Source organism: Contarinia nasturtii, unplaced genomic scaffold, assembly GCF_009176525.2.
Source record: "Contarinia nasturtii isolate CC-2019 unplaced genomic scaffold, AAFC_CNas_1.1 Cnas_scaffold_1371, whole genome shotgun sequence".
NCBI classification, from domain to species: Eukaryota; Metazoa; Arthropoda; class Insecta; order Diptera; family Cecidomyiidae; genus Contarinia; species Contarinia nasturtii.
This window is the reverse complement of record NW_022198708.1, coordinates 366,622-385,306: the sequence shown is the minus strand read 5'-3', so window position 1 is coordinate 385,306 and position 18,685 is coordinate 366,622. Positions and strand designations below refer to the sequence as shown.

At 33.6% G+C, this 18,685-nt stretch overlaps 4 protein-coding genes across 4 annotated transcripts; 1 reads left to right on the top strand and 3 right to left on the bottom strand.

Moving 5' to 3' along the window:
• Positions 1-62: 62 nt before the first annotated feature.
• LOC116345847 lies at positions 63-17,751 on the top strand. The gene is made up of 18 exons (XM_031775561.1): positions 63-295; positions 692-905; positions 6,172-6,533; positions 6,621-6,655; positions 6,758-7,480; positions 7,556-8,206; positions 8,281-8,382; positions 8,582-8,664; positions 8,746-9,034; positions 9,097-9,273; positions 9,367-10,081; positions 14,055-14,191; positions 14,388-14,708; positions 14,776-14,920; positions 15,318-15,577; positions 15,655-16,739; positions 16,823-16,930; positions 16,990-17,751. Exons 2-18 carry the CDS (start codon positions 861-863, stop codon positions 17,395-17,397), a joined length of 5,646 nt encoding a protein of 1,881 aa, XP_031631421.1. The 5' UTR covers positions 63-295; positions 692-860; the 3' UTR covers positions 17,398-17,751.
• Positions 2,565-5,688, bottom strand: LOC116345778. Its single transcript, XM_031775456.1, has 7 exons — positions 5,517-5,688; positions 5,342-5,452; positions 5,128-5,282; positions 4,616-5,053; positions 4,055-4,557; positions 2,792-3,997; positions 2,565-2,716 (listed from the first exon to the last, which is right to left on the bottom strand). Exons 1-7 carry the CDS (start codon positions 5,579-5,581, stop codon positions 2,606-2,608), a joined length of 2,589 nt encoding a protein of 862 aa, XP_031631316.1. The 5' UTR covers positions 5,582-5,688; the 3' UTR covers positions 2,565-2,605.
• LOC116345780 (uncharacterized protein DDB_G0283697-like) lies at positions 10,403-12,379 on the bottom strand. The gene is made up of 7 exons (XM_031775460.1): positions 12,198-12,379; positions 11,721-11,850; positions 11,451-11,565; positions 11,252-11,337; positions 10,823-11,152; positions 10,686-10,742; positions 10,403-10,597 (listed from the first exon to the last, which is right to left on the bottom strand). The coding sequence occupies exons 2-7, from the start codon at positions 11,829-11,831 to the stop codon at positions 10,541-10,543; spliced, it is 756 nt and encodes a 251-aa protein (XP_031631320.1). The 5' UTR covers positions 11,832-11,850; positions 12,198-12,379; the 3' UTR covers positions 10,403-10,540.
• On the bottom strand, positions 12,617-13,388 carry LOC116345781 (UPF0545 protein C22orf39 homolog). Its single transcript, XM_031775461.1, has 2 exons — positions 13,121-13,388; positions 12,617-13,052 (listed from the first exon to the last, which is right to left on the bottom strand). The coding sequence occupies exons 1-2, from the start codon at positions 13,208-13,210 to the stop codon at positions 12,642-12,644; spliced, it is 501 nt and encodes a 166-aa protein (XP_031631321.1). The 5' UTR covers positions 13,211-13,388; the 3' UTR covers positions 12,617-12,641.
• Positions 17,752-18,685: the final 934 nt, after the last annotated feature.

Here is an 18,685-nt window from a genome sequence, read left to right as displayed (position 1 = left end):
ACAAAACGATTTTTTAGTGTTTATCTGTTTCCAAAAGCATTGATAATTTTATTACAAATAAAATACATATTGGTTGTGTACGACTTGTATGTACTTTAAATGTATCTCTGTTCAACTATCTAAGTTTCAATCAATTTTGAGCTATTTTCTTGTGATCGGTTTTCACTTTTTGTTGACTTTATTTGATTGTGAGCGGTGAATGTTTTTGATTTCAATATTTGGAACAAAAGATTAAAATTATAATTCGATCATCATTGCTCAGTCTGCAGACTTCAGTGTAAATATGTATTTTTTGGTAATAGAATTTAATTGAATTGCATTTGAAATTTAATAAAGGATTTTTGAAGAAAGTCGATAATGGTTGTTAAGTAATAGCAAAATAATATTAAACATTTGATACTCTTTATTGGATTCAAATTGAACATTGAGATTTTTTTTTTATTTTTTCAATGAATGAAAATAGTTTTATTATTTTTTTTTTATTTGAATATTTTTTGTTATTAAACTATTTTTTTCAAAATTGTTATAAGATAATAAATAGACTTGTAGTAAATATCAGGATAAAAAAAATCGTGTTGAAATGGTGCGAAAAAAAAGAATCACACAAAAAAATAAACCAAAAGAAATCTTTTATCCTTGATCATTTGCTGACTTTTCAAGTTAATGCTCTTTTACTTTGTTTTTAACTCAGTACGAATGCAAATGCTGTAGATAGACAAGAGGAATTAAAGCTATGGTAACATCAGTAACTGAAGACGAGACATAACTAGACATTTAAACGGCCAAAGACCTTCAATAATAGGGCAATACCAACAAAAACAACCACCGCCACAACAACAACAGCGTGGCCATCCACAAGTATGATGCATCAGCATCAAAATGATGAAATGTTGCCGACGACAGAGGTAAGTGAACGACTGTAGAAATAATATAAGAACGACTGTGTACTTGCAACATAAGATGATAACAATTTCTCAGATATATCATGATGTTTGACAGGCGAGACAGGGAGAGGGAGAGAGATGTATTTGAGAAAGATTCTTCAATTTCAGTCATTAATTGTTTTTTTTTTCGTAGTATAATATGCAAAGAAGTAAGCAAATCCGAATATTTCACAAGAATTTGGTTTAATTTTGTATTTTTGAAAGAACAAAAAAATGTGTCCATATCTGTCTGTCCGTCTGTCTTTTATACATAATATACCGTTGTTAACGTTACGAAAATCTCGACTTTCTTATATATTACAATTTCATAACGAAAAGGGAAAATCAACAGACACATAACATCTCTACATGGGTATAGAAACAAATATACCCCAATATGTGCCGTCGTATCAATTGTATCTAGACGATTCGTATGAATTTTTGGCCTAAATTCGATACATAGACATTAACATAAATTGCTTTTTTTATTTACTATGCATTGTGCACAAAAGTCATTGTACTCCATCGATGTTGGGCATATTTTTTTTCATTATCACCCATGCGTTGTAGGTTTGTGTAACAGTTACGACAGACACTGCACGGAGCTTCAGCTAGGAATAATCATTTTATTTCGTTGATATCGAAATATATATTTTTTTCTTTGCTATTGAATGATGTGACAGAGTTTTCTTCAGAAATAATATGTTTTAAGTAAAAATATAGAGTTTTCTTTAAAAAAACAATATGTTTTTAGAAAAATCTCTTCATTTTTTAATATCATAAATATTATACAATGAGCTAATCGTATCAGCAACAGCTGACATCAACGAATATGAAGCTATTTGAGCATAGCCTAGTGCAATAATACATTACGTCAATAATTGAAGAAGACTTTCCCTTTTCATTACAAATGTACTAAATTACCTTTTTTACTTACCTGTAATGTGATGCAATGTAATCGAACCAAAAGTGGTGTGTATTGATAAGTATTTGGAAATAAAAAAAAATGCAAAAACTTATCACAAAACCAATCACCCCACAAATCATTTACACTCTTTTCAATTTTTCTATATATTTTTTTTGCATCGAGTTCTCTGAATTTGTTGCACTATTTTCTTTCATGGTCATGCATTTCAGAAACATTGAACCTTAACGCAAACAGAATAATATATGTATTTTTTCATAGTAATTTTCAATGAATATGTGACTCTCGGCGGTCCATTCCACTCCATCAATGCTTACGTTTGTACATATGTATATTTACTGATGAGTAAACCATACATGCAGAATGTTGTCTGAGCCACAGACTAGTACACTTGAACTTCATACGTCCAAATATGGAAGAAATGCATTAATACTCAAGCTGTTTGGTTATTTATTTAAAGTTGTTAAACAACCGTCGCATAGCTGCAATTGCACTTGGTTCAAGTCACAAATAAAAAGTATACACTCAACTTATGAGGTGTTCGCGTATCGCTTGCAAGTGCAATATAATTGAATAGGAAAAAAAAGCGGGATAAAAATAAAAACTACAAAAGATTATATTCTTTGTTTATTATTCAGAACGAAATAATGAAACGAAAAATATCGAATAGAACAATAACAAAACAGTTGAATAAATTGTAATCGATAAATGATTGACTTTGTTGAAGATGTGTGCTACAAAATGGAATTGTCAATATTCATTGTTGCTCGTCATATTTTGCTAAATTATATTTTTTCATAAACTGGTCAATTTCCTCTTTCCTAAGACTACTTTCATTCCGCAAAAGTTCGGTTTCATCGCATAATTTCTATCAAATTTCAAAATATGAGCAATAAATTAATTCTTATTAGCAAAATCATTTGCAATAAAAATGAATGCTCACCCATTTGATTGTGTCGCACAATGTTTTCTGCAAGACCATTTCACGTGCTTTCAAATGTCGTTCATGGTTTTCTTTCATTAAAATGTTAATCATTGCCTCTTGGCCGTGCAGTTGTCTTTCGGTAAGAATGAGATGTTGTTTTTCGTGTTCAATTTTTCGTAAATGATGTATCGATGCCACCTCATTGGTGAGTTCAACCTTTTGCATACGTTGTTGATGTTCGACCATTTGAAGACTATTTACCATTTGTTGTACAAGATCTCTTTCAAATTTCTCCAGTTCCGTATATTTTTGATTAATAAATTGCAATTGTTGTTTGTGTTCATTCTGTGTCAATTGCTCATTGAAATTGGTGTGCGGATAATTTAATATTTTACGATATTGTTGTTCCGAAATCGAAAGACACACGAAATCCTCAATAAATTGCTTTGGATGCAAAGCGATTGGACAATTGCGCATTTGTGTATGGGCTTTTTGAAGCCATCGTTTCATATCAATTGAGCACGGCTCATCGAAATAAATGCTAATCTCTTTTGCATTTTTCAAACGTTCCAGAACGGGCCGCTGAATACAATTGAATGCAACAACAACAAAAACTAAAAAATATGATGGCATCGATAAAATATGATCCCATAGTTTAAACCATTGAAATTCAACCAAAATATCGCTGAATGCTGTTCGCAATAGTTTCCATGCAAATGTTTTACTTGTTATTGAATGCGAACGATAGTGACGAATTAACGATGGTTCAAAGTGATTGATTAGATTTTCAATCAGTCCCAAATAGTTTTGCGGTAACAATGGACTAAATTCAAACCATAAACTACATTGATTCAATAAAATTGTTGCCAGCACTTCAAAACACATTAGCATATTGGTGGAAAAAAATTTCACAAATGGAAATGCAAAATATGGCAAAAAATGATCTTCCGCATCAAATGAAATGGCTAGAATTTTACTCCAATTGCACAAATATGTAATGATCCGTTTTAGTTTTTTATGCAATACCGAATCAATCAAACGAAACGATCGATTGTAAATACGCGATGGAAAATGTTCACCTCGTTCTATTAATTTACAATAGGCCAGCGTATTGTTCGGTAATTTTAACAATTGCCTCCAAATGATGGAACGATATTTACTCGGATATTCATCATATTCGGATAGAATAGTTAGCAAACGTTCATGTGATATAATATTTTTTACCTGAAAATAGATGGTATTGAAGTTTCAAACAGACATTTTTTTTAATATAATAACTACCTTTCCATCGAATGCATTCAACTGTTGATTCAATTGCACACATTGATGTGCCATTGGTATGCACTTTGATTGAATCAGCCGATTGAATGCTTGATATAGCAGAAATCGCACTGAATACACTTTGAATGATCCATCAGCCAAGATTAGTGCCACCAATTCATTGTCAAATGATAACGACAAACGCTTAATAGCCAAACAGTTGCGTGGAAGATACGATTTTACATTGATTGTTTTATCCGTTGAATGCATGCTCAGAAAGGCCAGTGTACAATTACTTGACACACCAAGCCAAAGACTATGCAATGGCTTACAAATCGCTTCGTGTTCGAAATTTATCGATACAAATGATTTCATGTAGAACGATCTTTCGGGCGAAACAATTTTTTGAATAATCCATTGTTGAGCATCCATTACAATAATGTTTGAGTTTCGGCATATTATCCATAATTCCATTCCGTTTTGATGAAAATTCACATCCGAAATGTACATCGAATTCTGATCATCTATATTAAAAAAACGCGAATTATTTTAAATTACCGGTGAAAAAACGGTTTTACTCACTGTTATTTGGCTCTGAACTCTGTTGATCTCTTGCATGTGCTAAATGTAGAGCTTGTTGATCACGTAGATGAATCCGTTTAGTCATTTGCATCTTTTCTAAATTTGCAATCTCAAGAGAATCGTGTTGAAAAATACACAAAGAATCATCATTCAACAATATTGCGATAGTCAATTTTGAATCATTTGACGTGTGAACGACAATTTTTCTAATAATTATTGGCCAAATCGTTTCCTTATTGTCACTTTTAAACAAACTATATTCCACTGATAACGCGGCAGCATCGCGGCGACAAAGTACGGCTTCGACAGATGAGTGGCATATAAAATATTGGCTCGATACCGATATCGTTTCAGTGTTCGATGGTTGAATTGCAGTAAGTCCCAATATACGACTATCTTTATTAAATGACTTCAATTTTTGCTGCACTTTACCTATAGCTATATAAATAGAAACCGACCGAACCACAAGTAAATTTACAATAAAAAATAGAAAAAAAAATCAAATTTCTTACTCAAATCGACAGCAAGAATGAAACCATATTTTGTGCCAATTAAAATAGACGTTTGATTGCAAGGATCGAAGCAAAAACACGTTGAAATTTTAGGTGCAACTTCACCAAGACACCAGTACTGTTTATTGGCCAGATCGAAAACATAAATATCTTTGCTGAAAAAAAAAAGAGAAACAGTTATCGGTTTTATCAAATGAATTCGATGACCATTTACCGGTTGCTAATTGAAACCAAAATATTTGTATTTGTACTGAATTCGGCCAATTTCAATTGAACTGGATTTAAACCATGATTGTCCAATCTGTGATGAACAGATAATAAAATCCTGAAGAGAAAGAAATATATCGTTAAATTGGAATTTTCACGTGAATAGCTTTGGTCTAACTTGCCCATTTTCATTTACATAATCGTTGAATTTGATTGGTAACTTTTTAATACGCTCCGATTTGTCCATGTTAATAATTTTTCATTTGTATAAAATTATAAACAACAACTCATTGATTGCAAATTCATTGCGACGACCGGTTGCTAAGCAATGCATATAAACGTTCAAGCACACGGTAATACCAACAACAATACCCAAATGTTTATCAAACTGACAGTTGTACGCATACATAAACAAGCTCGCGCACCAAACATCCAAACGCAGTCTATATAAACTAATAGCACAATCAGTATTGTGCAGTTAAAATCATTGAATATATATATATATATATAGTATGCGATTGTCTCCCAATGCAACAGCAGCGACTTAAAGTGTCAAACGAAATAAACCAATAAATCGTAGTACGTACAAAATTGGTCACATTTTTTTTCGATACAAGAGCGTTTGCGATCGAAATTTAACTGTCCACATAAAAAACGGAAGGCTCGAAATTTATATAGTATGATTTAGCATTTTAAAAGACAATGGTAATTTTTTGCAAGCATTATAAATTAATGAATATGAATTAATCGTAAAAGTATAAAATCTCTTTGTTTATGTTTTTTCTTATCTTTTTATTTTCCGATTGAAAACAACAACAACTACAAAAAATGTTGCAGTCGCTGAATGATGTGTTCCGGTGTTTTATTTGCATGGAAAAATTGCAAGAAGCTCATCTGTGTCCGCATTGTTCGAAATTGTGCTGTTATCTGTGCATATCGCGATGGTTGAATGAGCAACGTCGTCAGTGTCCACATTGTCGGGCTCCATTAAATGTCCAAGAGCTCGTAAATTGCCGGTGGTTAGAAGAAGTAGCCGTTCAAGTCGAATCGCTACAGCAAATTTGTGCGAATGTCAAAGCCGGCTTGGGACAAAGTGAAAATGATCAATGCACCACACACAACGAAAAATTGTCCGTTTATTGTGGCACGTGCAAAAAGTGTATTTGCCATCGGTGTGCGCTGTGGGGTGGGACGCATTGGTAATTTTTCCATTCTATTCCATTACATTCAATTACATGTTGATTAATTTCCATTAATTCCATTTTTTTTCTTCTGATTATACCTAGTGGGACGCATTCAGGACATACATTCAAACAACTTGGTAACGTACACCCTTTTAACAATTGAAGATGTCCTATGCCTTGTCATATGAAAAAAAAAAAAATCATTTTTTCTCCTTCTTTTTTCGGTTTGCATGAACAAGAACTCGTTTACGAAACCCATATCGCACAAGTGAAAGAAGAGGTGTCACAGCTTCGTAGCCGTTTGATGGAATTGGTTTCGATGGTCAAAGACGTTGAACATAATGTGGAAACGGTGCGAGCGGCTAAAGATGAAAAAGTTCGTGAAATTCGAAATGCGGTTGAGCTGATGGTAAATCGATTGGATTCACATTTAAAACTAAAATTGGTGACATTGATGAGACAAAAAAGTTCATTGAACCATGAAACTGAGCAGCTTGAACAATTGCTAGATGAAATTGAACATCAAATAAATTCATGTTCACGATCACAATTGATAATGAAATCGCCAGAACTATTGAAAATGATTCATCAAGTTCGCTTGAAGCCAATGTCATGCTATGTCATGGCACCGGTGCCAGCCGATTTTATAAGCGAAATTGTACCAGCCTATGATACAGGCATATTCATTCTGGAACGTTTCACATCACTACAACGAAAGGGTGTACCTGTTTATTCAAACGAATTGAATGTCAACGGATTACAATGGCGACTCAAAGTGTATCCCTATGGCAATGGCAATGTACGCGGTGAATATTTGAGCGTTTTTCTCGAACTATTCTCGGGCTATCCGGAGACAAGCAAATATGAATATCGCGTACAAATGATACATCAAACGTCATCAAAAGTCATTCAACGTGAATTCGTTTCGGATTTTGAAGTTGGCGAATCATGGGGATATAATCGTAAATATTTCATATAACAAATTCAACTGATTCGAATAATATAAAAACGTTTTGTTCAATTTTTGCTTTGGATAGGTTTTTTTCGCTTGGATTTGCTTGCGTCTGAAGGTTATTTGAATACGTTACGTGATTCGCTTGAGCTTCGTTTTCAAGTTCGTCCATCGACATTCTTTCAACGATGTCGCGATCAACAATGGTACATAAATCAGCTGTTGAAAAAACAATGGCACCATGAAACGGAAATCAAGCAGCTAAAAGATCGCTTGAGACGTGAAACATTAAAAAATAAACACAACTCGAGTAATGCAATTGCAAACAGTGGCAGTAGCATCACAGAAATCGGTTCTTCATTGTCTGGCGGTGCCAATTCAACGTCATCAACAATTTCGGTTGGCGAAAATTGCCAACTAATTTCGGTAAATCTGGCCAGCACATCCACATCATCATCAACCACATCGTATTCATCTTCCTCAGCATCATCCGAATCAACTGATATGCCATCGTGTTCCGGTGCAAGAACAAAGCACTCTTCGTCTAATGATACGCACAATAGTAAAAAATCTAGCAATTCAAACGGAAAATCAAGTACAAGATCGACAAAAGTCGGTGAAACATCTTCAAAATATGAAGAATTATACAACGATTGCGTTGATCGACCAATACACATTAAGTCAACTGCCAACGATGAAGCCAATAACGAACGAAAGGATATCATGGCAAACGGTGGTAATTACATCTATATTATACAATGTCATTCGTAAGCTGCAAAATCGATTACATATAAAAAAAATTCTTTTTAGATTTATTTTCTGATCTCTTACAAAATATCTATGCAAACAATATTAAGATAGATTCGAAGTATTCCACTCGTGGATCAAATGCAAAAGTCACCCCATTTATGAGTATGTATTTTACTTAAATTTCAACTGAAAAATTATCATAGAGGTGTTAACACCAAAGTAAAATGGAAAAAATCCAAAAGGGGGGTAATTGGGAAACTCTTGAGAGGGAGGAAATCGAATGAATCTCGACAAAATTACCGTTATCACATTTTCTTTAATGGGGGGAATTGATACTCATAAAAAATCCTTTTTCTATTAGAAAACACATCAAGATCATTCACGCTTGGTCAATCGATTTCATCGCCAAATTTGCGCTCCGCTCTAAAGACCACTTCAAATTCGGTAAATTTTTATAAAAAATAAGTCTATGCCAATTGATTTGATTTTATTTTATGTTTTCTTAATAAATATCAATCCTATTAGGATGAAGAATTGCATGGAAAACAAAAGACATGTGCTTTTGGTAAGCTACATGAGAGCTCCGAAGAGGATAATGAATTGGAAGAGGTGCAAGAGACAATATCGGGCGAGAATGATGTTGAATATGTTGAATTTTCATTGAATGTCCGAACATCGCCCGAACAAATTCAACAAAATTCAATTGACAGTGGTGGTAGCTCAAATGGCAACAGTGAGCCAATCGTAACAAATAGTTTGGATGATTTTATGGCATTACCGATCTCAACATTACCCAACATATCAAACATATCTGGTAGTGGGAAAAGAATGATGAATTTCGTGTAAGTTTTATAAAAAATTTATATATATTTGTAGATACACGTAATCGCTACAGAGCGCCAGTTACATCTGCCAGTGTATTTGATGCACTTATTGAAGAGCCAAAAATGAGTTTTACCGTTCTTAACAATGATGGTTCGAATGTTCGTGAAAGTTCAACAAAAAAACCGTCCGAATCAAGTTCATCATCATCAGCATCATCAGAATCACATGGTTTGTATAATATAAAAGAAATGAAGAGAACAAACGCCAATTCAAAATGAATGAGAGAATGACTAAAAATGCATTTTTTCAATTAACACACAGCTGCGTATAGTTTGGCTAAGCAACAAACCAATACGAGCGGCATGGCATCTTCCATTTTACAAATTAAATCACCAAATGACAGTGAAACGAATACAAATCGTTGGAATTTTAATTCGAATTTAGCATCGAATTGTCATTCTGATGTCAACATTGAAATCAATCATCACAATAACAATGAGGAAAATGCACGAAATCTATCTTATAATTTTTATGGTCAAAAATTAAATAAGCTAATGGACGAATTCAATCTGGGCAGCAAACAGAAACGAAATAATAATCGTGGCGGATACAGCGAATCAAATAAATCAGAATTATTGCGTAATATTCATGGTTTGGAAAATCGTTCCAGTGTTGATTCACATTTTTGGACGAATATCCTTGGCGATAACAGTCGTGATCAATGCCAATCAAACAGCATTGATATGAATGATGTCGATGTGATTAATCGCAATTTAAATATGCTGAATTATTCGTTGAGTTCAAGTAAGTTCACACCATCGTCATCATCTCAACCAAAAATGAGTAATAATTCTTGTGACGGATCCAAAGCAATGATACCGTCAAAACGGAATTTAAATCAATTCAAGGAATTCACTGGTCGCGATTTGAATGGAACAAATAACGCATTACGCCTCGATTATAATGATTTGGCTGTGACAAATGACCAAGAATCAGCTGAGATAGTAGTACAAACAACATCAAAAGAAAAAGAAAAGTAAACTAATTTCCTTTTGCTAATTGAAATGATTCTGATTTAGAGAATATTATTCTTCTTTCTTTTAGAAACATTGAACGACCAAATTCATCCTAAATCAATGCAGAGCATTTGTTTTTATATTTAAAAAAAAAAACACATTTAGTTAGTTGAGCTATTAAATGTTGCTATAAAATTCAAGTCAATCAAAAATTGTACACGTAAATTGAAATTGATAAAACAAACTGTTGTGACCACTGCGAAATACGTAATAAATATACAATATACATACATATACATATACAATTTACGTCTTTTGTAATGAAAAAAAAAGAAATCAAATTTTTATTTATACTTTAGAGTGCATGATGTGTTTTTGTTTTATTGAAATTTAAAACTTATTTTCATTTATGTCAAATGTTTAAATGATTTATGATCCACATGAATTATTATTCCCATCTGATGTTTCCATTGTTGCTTTCAATCCTCGTCGTCTTCATTGTCATTGTCATTATCGTTCTCATTGTCGAACTCATCCTATACAAATATAAATAAAAAAAGGTTATGAAATCACTTTCAATCCATACAAATGAATTCATTTAAATTCAATTTGAATATATTTTACCTCAGATCCAACTTCATAATTTTCACCACCTTCAGCTCCTCTTGGTGTTATGTCAACCTGTGTGCGAATGAATTTAAAAAATAATATTGATGAAATGAATTCTAGATTCGTTTGTTATTGAAATTAAATGCAATTACCTTTGGCCGATCTTCAACGGCGTACTTTTCAAATTCAGGAATATCGACAACTTTAACTTTTCCCTCCTTTTTGTCACCAACAAGTTGAACTTTAATTTGAAAGAAATCGTTTTTACGTTTTTCCTCCCAACATGAATATACCGACGATGCCTTGAAGATGATTTCACTGGCTTGCGATTCATCGGTGACAACCATATACTTCTGCAGTAAACTGGCACCATCGCGTCGCCACATGCATAGCTTTTCATCGGTTCGGAAATCTTTTGTTAGATCATTTTTAAACAAATACAATTCCATGTTGCCATCTTTGTCGGGTTGGTTTTTTCCCACCTGAAATGAACAAAAGACACGACTCAAAAACACAATTCAAAATTGGCAATATCATACAGACTTGTATCTGGACTTTGTACGTGATAATAAACAACTTACCGACATTCTTGACTTTTTGGCACTGCCCGATTTTTTCCCCTTTCCATCGTCATCCGATTCTTCGGATTCAAAATCATCATCTTCGTCTGTTTCAAAAGAAGGCCATAAAAAAGATGTTTAATATTCAATATTGTTATCAGGTAGCAAAAACTGAGTTATCAGGTAAGTAGAAAAAAAAAAAAAAAAAACAATAACATACCATCTTCTTCTTCTTCTTCCGACTCTTCTTCGGATTCTTCTTTTTTCGATTTTTTTGCACGTCCTTTCGGTGATGCTCCAACCGATCTACGTTTACCTTTACCACCTGGTCCTTTCTTCTCATCGACAAACACACAGAACAAAAGCGAAAGAAAGAGATAAAGAAAATTAGCGAAATGAAGAAAATGAGGGAGACACCAAAAAAATGTATGCACACTAATTAGTGTTCAAAACGAAAACATTTTACGATGGAATTTTTCTTTTGTTTTACCTTTTCTGGTTTCCAATCTTCTTCTGAATCGTCAACTGATTGTTCTTGTTCCTCTTCTTCGGAATCGTTGTGACTGCTGGTCACTCCATCTGAATTTCGATTTTTACGCATTTTCGATACGGTCGTTATGCTATATGAAAATACACAAATATGCAAAAATTAAAAATTAAAACACTTCTCAGACGAAATTCACACAAACTTCAATTTAATTGGCAATGAAAATAAAAATGCCAGATGAAAAAACGTTGTGTTGACAACAATTTGACAATAGAAATAACAAAATCAATCACTCGCAGAAAATATTGTTACACACAAAAAAAATAGACGCGTGATATTTGAGGTTATGTAGCCGGTTAGACCAAGTTAATTACACTGATGCCATTTTCATATACATATACTCTTATTAATTTGCAGAATGGAAAATGCCAAAAATTTATTGAATTGCAAAAAAAAAATTATAATGTTAATTTTACTCACGTTCAAAATGTGTCAATAATAAAAAAAAATATCTAAAGTTTTGATATATAAATGTTTCACTTCACAATAACAACAATGGCTGATGAATTGTGTTTTCTTTTTTAGTTTACAATGGACACACAAAGTTTTCGGAAATGTTCTCTAGTCGAGATAAAAATTGGGAATGAAGTGGAATTTGTTGTGTGTTCAAACAAACAAGCAGCCAGAGGACAGCTTTCGATGCGAGTGCTATACATACGATATATTCGAGGTGGCACCACTTTCCTAATTACACCAATCAGTGTAAGTATGTTAAACATTAAATGTACTAGATGGCATTGACTGTACCAATTCGTACTATAATAATAAAATCCAAAATAAAGTTGACTGTAATTTTTTTTAAATATATATTTTTGTTGTTCACTAACTTATACTAATAATTCAAGTAATTATTATTTATTCGCTTTACATAAATGTACAAAAACTGGATTTGTTTGGTTCAGATAGACTTTTTGCATTTAGTTGTTCTTCCTCATTTAATTCTGTAGCTTTTAGCGTTAAATAGCTATATTTGGAGCGTTCCGCCAAGAAGGCGGGCAATGGTTTATTCCAATCGGATGGTGGATGTTCACGTTTTGTCCAAACATCATTATCATAATGTGCTTTGAGACGAGCAGCCCGTCGACTCAATTCACTTTGAATGACCGATGTTCCGGCCTCTTTGTCATCAAACCAACTGTGTTTTTGACAATTATTGTAGTCATCTCGCCATTGATCACAATTCAGATATTCGCCAAATACATAGTATTGATTGAAACGTCCTTTGAAACTCTTACATTCCTTAAACTCATCTTTATATATAGAGCAGGGTCGAATCTAAAACAAAAATACAACATAAAGTTTGCATTGCTTTTGAAATATGACAGAAATCAGATCAATATTACCCATTCACTGTATTTATCATAGATTTCTTGATGTTTGACCTTTTTTTCGTTGACGACCGTTTGTTCTTGAGTTACATTATTCTCAGACATTTTAATTTTTTATGAAATTCAACAATAATTTTGAATTTTAACCTATCTTCTTTTCAAATAAAAAAAATAATATTACTTTGGATTCGATGACATAACCTAGTTACGAGCTTTTTCCCATTGACAGTTTTTATGACAAGTTAACGTTAGTCGGTGGATACAATCATTCGTTTTTTCCTAATATTTGACGATTTGTTTTAAATTTTAATTTGTGGGCTATTTTTTTCAAATTAGAGGAATAATAAAATTGAATGACTTTGAGTAGATTATTTTCCAAACTTTTATAACTTGAAAGGAAATACATATTCATATTAAAATAGCAAAAATTTCGTCATTTGTTATCAACTTCAAGTCAGAGAGGGAAGCAAAATAAGAGCGAAAAAAGAGGGGCCTGTTTGACATTTGTGGCACAAAGTATATATAGTACTATTGGTTGCGTGGATATCACTTTGATCGGTCGCCATTTTTTCTTGAAAAAAAAGTGCGACGTCCTTTTTAATTCTGAAAATATTCGGTTTTTTCCTTCATCTGTTGCTATCGCTGATAGGTTTTATCGTTTTCACCTTTATCGGAAAGCTAAATTAAAACGTAAGCTTTTCCGATATCGCCAACAAAACCAGCGCGCAAAAATTTGCCAAACTTTCTCATTATCATCGTTTTTTTGATATTTTCGTTTCACACGAACCAATAACAAAGTGACAGTTCATTTTGTTCATTTTTTGTCAGTGTGTTTAGTGAAAAATCATGGCCCAATAAAATGTATTTTTACACTGAAAACAATTTGATAACTCCATGTGGAGGAAGAATCCACTTCCATACTAACAACAATAACATCAAACAATTGAACAAAATCACCATCAATAGCCAACAACTGGCATCTAATTTTAAGAAAATCAATCATCCAAATGGAAAAGAAGCAAAATTTACGTACGAACCAAGTACCTGCAAAGGTACTGATCTCTGAACCACGAAAAACCAACCAAGGTGAGACAATTTTCATGTATATTTTTCGAATTTAAAACAATCATACATCGTCTGACCTTAAACCACGTTGCAGTCCGTCTGACCTTAAACCAAATTCCTTTGGCAATTGGCTTTGATTTGTTGTTGGTAGAATTTTTTCTTTGTCGACAATTGTTGTAAAAAAAAAACATGTCGTGTATTTTTCTTTCTCCGATAGATGCAACTGGTAGACGTCGTCGCGAATTTCCCAGTAGTTTTTCCCAAGCTCAAAAATCAGATCGATCGACATATAACGGTAATAACAATCAACACAAACAACAACAACAAACACAACCGCAGCAACATCAAATCTTTGCACCAAAATCACGGGGCCATGATGCCAAGCGCATCGGCAACCGCAATTATAACAGCAACAATGATGGCTATACAGGGGCTACATCGTCTTCGGGCGCCCGATTAAATCATTACGATGATGACGATTGTACGGACTTAATCAATGATGATTTTAAAATCGAACTGAACTCTGTTTATTTACCGGGTATTTTACTATTAATATCGATTTATTGGAATTTGATGTTCATCAAACTAAAATTATGAATTTACAGGCAGTAAAAAACAGAATTTGAATCATTTGCTTAACTTCAGCTATGCACGCGAACGAAATGATTCAACGAATTATATGCGTTCGGGCAAGAATCATACTTATGTCAAACGAATCAAATATAATAAGGAACATTTTTTGCAAGCAAAGTGAGTATATAGACATTACTCTTTTTCACAGTCTATGTATTTCGGATAGATATCCATCCGAGATATTTTAAAATATCTGGATATTTAACGCAACTGCACAGAGCCAGAGCTGTGTGCATCGCACATATAATCTACGGTATGTCGCTACACGTAAAATACAGACACAGTGTGACTATGTACGTGCGGCACTTGATACACATATACGTCGCGACATACCGTGGATTCTATTTGCGACGCACACAGCTCTGGCGCTGTGCAGTTGCGTTGAATATCCAGATATTCTAAAATATCTCGGATGGATATCCATCCGAAATACATAGACTGCTTTTTCACTGTCGAAACGTAATGAACATGATCTAATAATAAATAAATAATAACAACACTGTCTATGATTTAGTTGTCAATTTGTTGTAAAAGCAAAAGGAGATTATACACCGTATACCATTTCACCAGACACTCTTGTTGAATGGTCAACCATCGAACAAATCAACTTTTTTGGCAGCAGCGAAGAGCCACAGTGTCCAATTTGTTTGTATCATCCCGTTGCTGCTAAAATGACACGTTGCGGTCATGTCTATTGTTGGCCATGTATTTTACATTATTTGGCATTGTCTGACAAAAAATCATGGCGAAAGTGTCCAATATGTTATGAAGCTGGTAAGAAAATATTAAACATATGTTCGTCTGTTTCTCTGTAATAAAAATCGAAATTTATTTTACTAACATTACAACAGTACATATTGGCGATTTACGGAGTGCCGTTTCAAAACCACATCGCAATTACTTGTGCGGTGAATCTGTAACATTTGTTTTAATGTGCCGTAGCAAAGATTCACTTCAAGTGCAAACGGCTGAAACAATGTCATCCAAATCAAAAACATTGGCCGCACATTTTCCATGTTTCTCTGATGACGCTGACAATTTAAAACATAGCAAATTGGTATTGGCCCAGCCACATGAAGTTCTATCGATTATTGCACGTGAACGTTCCGAATTAAGGTGTCAATTGGTATCGGACGGCATTGATTGTCCCGATTCAATATTTGTTCAACAAGCTTTAAGCCTATTGGAAGAACGTGAACAAGAGATTTGTGCACAAGTTGCCAACAATAATCACACCACTGAATGTCGGTCTGTTGAACCAATTGCATCGTCGTTGACTGGCCTGAATACGGCCATTGAAAAAATCAATTTAAATGTAGATGCCAAAGATTTCATTCCATTCAATCATAAACATGATGAAAATGATGTGCAACAACAAATGGAACAACAACCAAATTCACCATTGGACGATTTAGACTATTTCACAATTGATACCGATGGTGATTTAACATTGAGCGATATTGCGATTGCGGCACCCGAGAATCCAACGGCCGCAAATGAAAATTGTTTCTATTTTTATCAGTCAAGTGATGGACAACATTTGTACTTGCATTCAATCAATATTCGTATGTTGCAAGCAATGTTTGGTTCATTGGAACATGCACCAAAAACAATAAACGGTCGCATTCTACAAAAAGAATCGTGCTCAATGACTGATGAGCTACGTAAGCGTTTGAAATATTTACAACATTTGCCGGTCACATGCCAATTTGATGTGGTTGAAATTGAATTTGAATCATCATCGGCCATCATATCGAATGACGTTCAAGCCAAATTCAAAGATGAATTAATACAACGGCACAAAAATCGCCAACGCCGTGCACGCGAAGAATGCAAACGTGAAAAGCACATTGATCGCGAAAATGAACGACGCATTGGAAAGATCATTCATACTGCCATCAATATCGATGTCTCTTCGGAGCAGCAATTTCCAAGTGTAATTTAAATATTTCAATGTTCACTTTTCAACATTTTCAACTAAATGCTTGTCCTTTTTTTGTGATTTTGTTTCATTTACAGTGCGTAAGTTTTGATGACAATTCGTTTCCCACGCATAGCCCATTGCAGACAACGATGAACGAAGCTCCAAAAGGAGGTATCAACAAACCTGGACCATCATTTGCTAAGGTAATTCGAATTAATCCCGTTGAAATTGTTCCATTGCTCAGATTTTGTTAAACTTTCAGATGTTAACATCGCCACGGACGGCAAATACAGAACTTTGGCCAACATTGAGCCGACCAAAAGAGGTGATGATGGTACATGGGGATGTGCCAAAATCGGCTAGTGGTTTTGTAAGCGATCGAGATAATGGTACGAGCATGGCTGCGGCAGCTGTTGAGCATTCAGATGAAGATAGTGTCGATTTTGCCACCAATGATCTGGAAACAACATATGCTCGCCCTGAATTTAATGAAAGTTTTGGTATGGCCATTGCAGAGGCACTCAATAAAGCGGCACATTCGAAAAATCCACGCAAACAACATCAAATCGAGGTACCACCACATTGCCAAACCAGCATTAGCAAAAAGAAGAAAAACACAAAAAAAACCATTCTGTTTTCAACTGGAAATCGAACATTCGATAGAAAATAGATTTACAAACGAATATAAATTTTTGCTTATCCTATTTTTGTTGGGGGAACAATGATTGAATCACTGACTCTAATGATGATAGCTTTTTTTAATTTGAAATGCATGAATCATTCGCAAAGAATTTATTTTAGTTACATCCTTATGTTAATTATGAATTTTTTTTCTAAATCAAAATTATTATTAAAATGAAATCGAATGATTCACACACTTACACACCCTGGTTTATATATATTTATCAATAATATTCATCATTTGTTTCAAGTATCTAAAGCCTTGCTTCAACTAACAGAAAAACAAAAATCAAAATTCGATTTTTTTACTATTGGGATTAGTCATGATTTTGAATTAAAATAAAATTATACAAAGACCAAATTTAACTATCTTTTATTCTCCTGTATATGGTGTTACTCGACAAAAACCATTACAGCGATCACATAACATAAACGGTAAATTTATGCATAAAAATGTAAACGACACCTTCCAGTAAAGCATTATTTAAATTCACACAAATTGTATAGTCAGTTATTGCATTATTGGACGGGTCGATGGGAACTAGTATCGTATATTCCCCATACAAATTAATTTTATCGATTCTACAATACGAATACGACATCTGTTAAAAAAGATACCGATTTTTGTTACAACTGTTGCTTTGACACAGCTCAAGCGAACTATACGGCTATGGCTGTATTACAGACGAACTAATACAAAAGAAGACACAGACTCCGATCCTGTGTATGCTTATGTATTGTAAATTTTGCACAAGCAGCTACGATTGACGACTGAGTGCAGAATTTGTAATACATACGCATACACAGAATCGGAATCAGTGTGTTCCTTTGTACGTTTACACGAGCTGTATTAAAACACCACTAGTAACAGAAATCGGCAAGTTTTTTAGTATATGTCGTATTGGTGGAATCGATAAAGAAAAATCTAATCTACGACATTAGCGCTCATTGGGACAGGCACATATTGATTTTTTGCGGTTTATAATATTCGTATATTTTGGTTAATGGAAAAAATGAATTTGATTGAACTGATAAAATTTAAATTACCATCGATATAAAAAACGACTTTTTTCGCATGAATTATCAGATCATTTTCCTTTTGCAATGCAAAATTGCTATTAAATGTCTTTTGTTTGCCTTTTCTACTTCTCTTTTATGGACAATATTAATGACAAAAAACTGGTTCATATTCAAATCGATCATTATCATTAACTCAAAATACATTTATCTTTTTTCGAAAAGTTTTTCGGCCGGACGTTGGGAGCGATAGCCATTAA

Excerpts from the sequence above, each read along its gene's own strand:
- LOC116345847 (XM_031775561.1), top strand. The coding sequence starts at position 861 with ATGATGCATCAGCATCAAAATGATGAAATGTTGCCGACGACAGAG. Across the intron at positions 6,534-6,620 it reads CTGTGGGGTGGGACGCATTG|TGGGACGCATTCAGGACATA; the intron begins GTAATTTTTCCA and ends GATTATACCTAG. Across the intron at positions 14,709-14,775 it reads GAACTCTGTTTATTTACCGG|GCAGTAAAAAACAGAATTTG; the intron begins GTATTTTACTAT and ends ATGAATTTACAG.
- LOC116345778 (XM_031775456.1), bottom strand. The coding sequence starts at position 5,581 with ATGGACAAATCGGAGCGTATTAAAAAGTTACCAATCAAATTCAACGAT. Across the intron at positions 5,453-5,516 it reads GATTATGTAAATGAAAATGG|GATTTTATTATCTGTTCATC; the intron begins GCAAGTTAGACC and ends CTTTCTCTTCAG. Across the intron at positions 2,717-2,791 it reads TGTGCGACACAATCAAATGG|AAATTATGCGATGAAACCGA; the intron begins GTGAGCATTCAT and ends GAAATTTGATAG.
- LOC116345780 (XM_031775460.1), bottom strand. The coding sequence starts at position 11,831 with ATGCGTAAAAATCGAAATTCAGATGGAGTGACCAGCAGTCACAACGAT. Across the intron at positions 10,743-10,822 it reads CCGTTGAAGATCGGCCAAAG|GTTGACATAACACCAAGAGG; the intron begins GTAATTGCATTT and ends ATTCGCACACAG. Across the intron at positions 10,598-10,685 it reads ATTATGAAGTTGGATCTGAG|GATGAGTTCGACAATGAGAA; the intron begins GTAAAATATATT and ends ATATTTGTATAG.
- LOC116345781 (XM_031775461.1), bottom strand. The coding sequence starts at position 13,210 with ATGTCTGAGAATAATGTAACTCAAGAACAAACGGTCGTCAACGAAAAA. Across the intron at positions 13,053-13,120 it reads ATGATAAATACAGTGAATGG|ATTCGACCCTGCTCTATATA; the intron begins GTAATATTGATC and ends TTTTTGTTTTAG.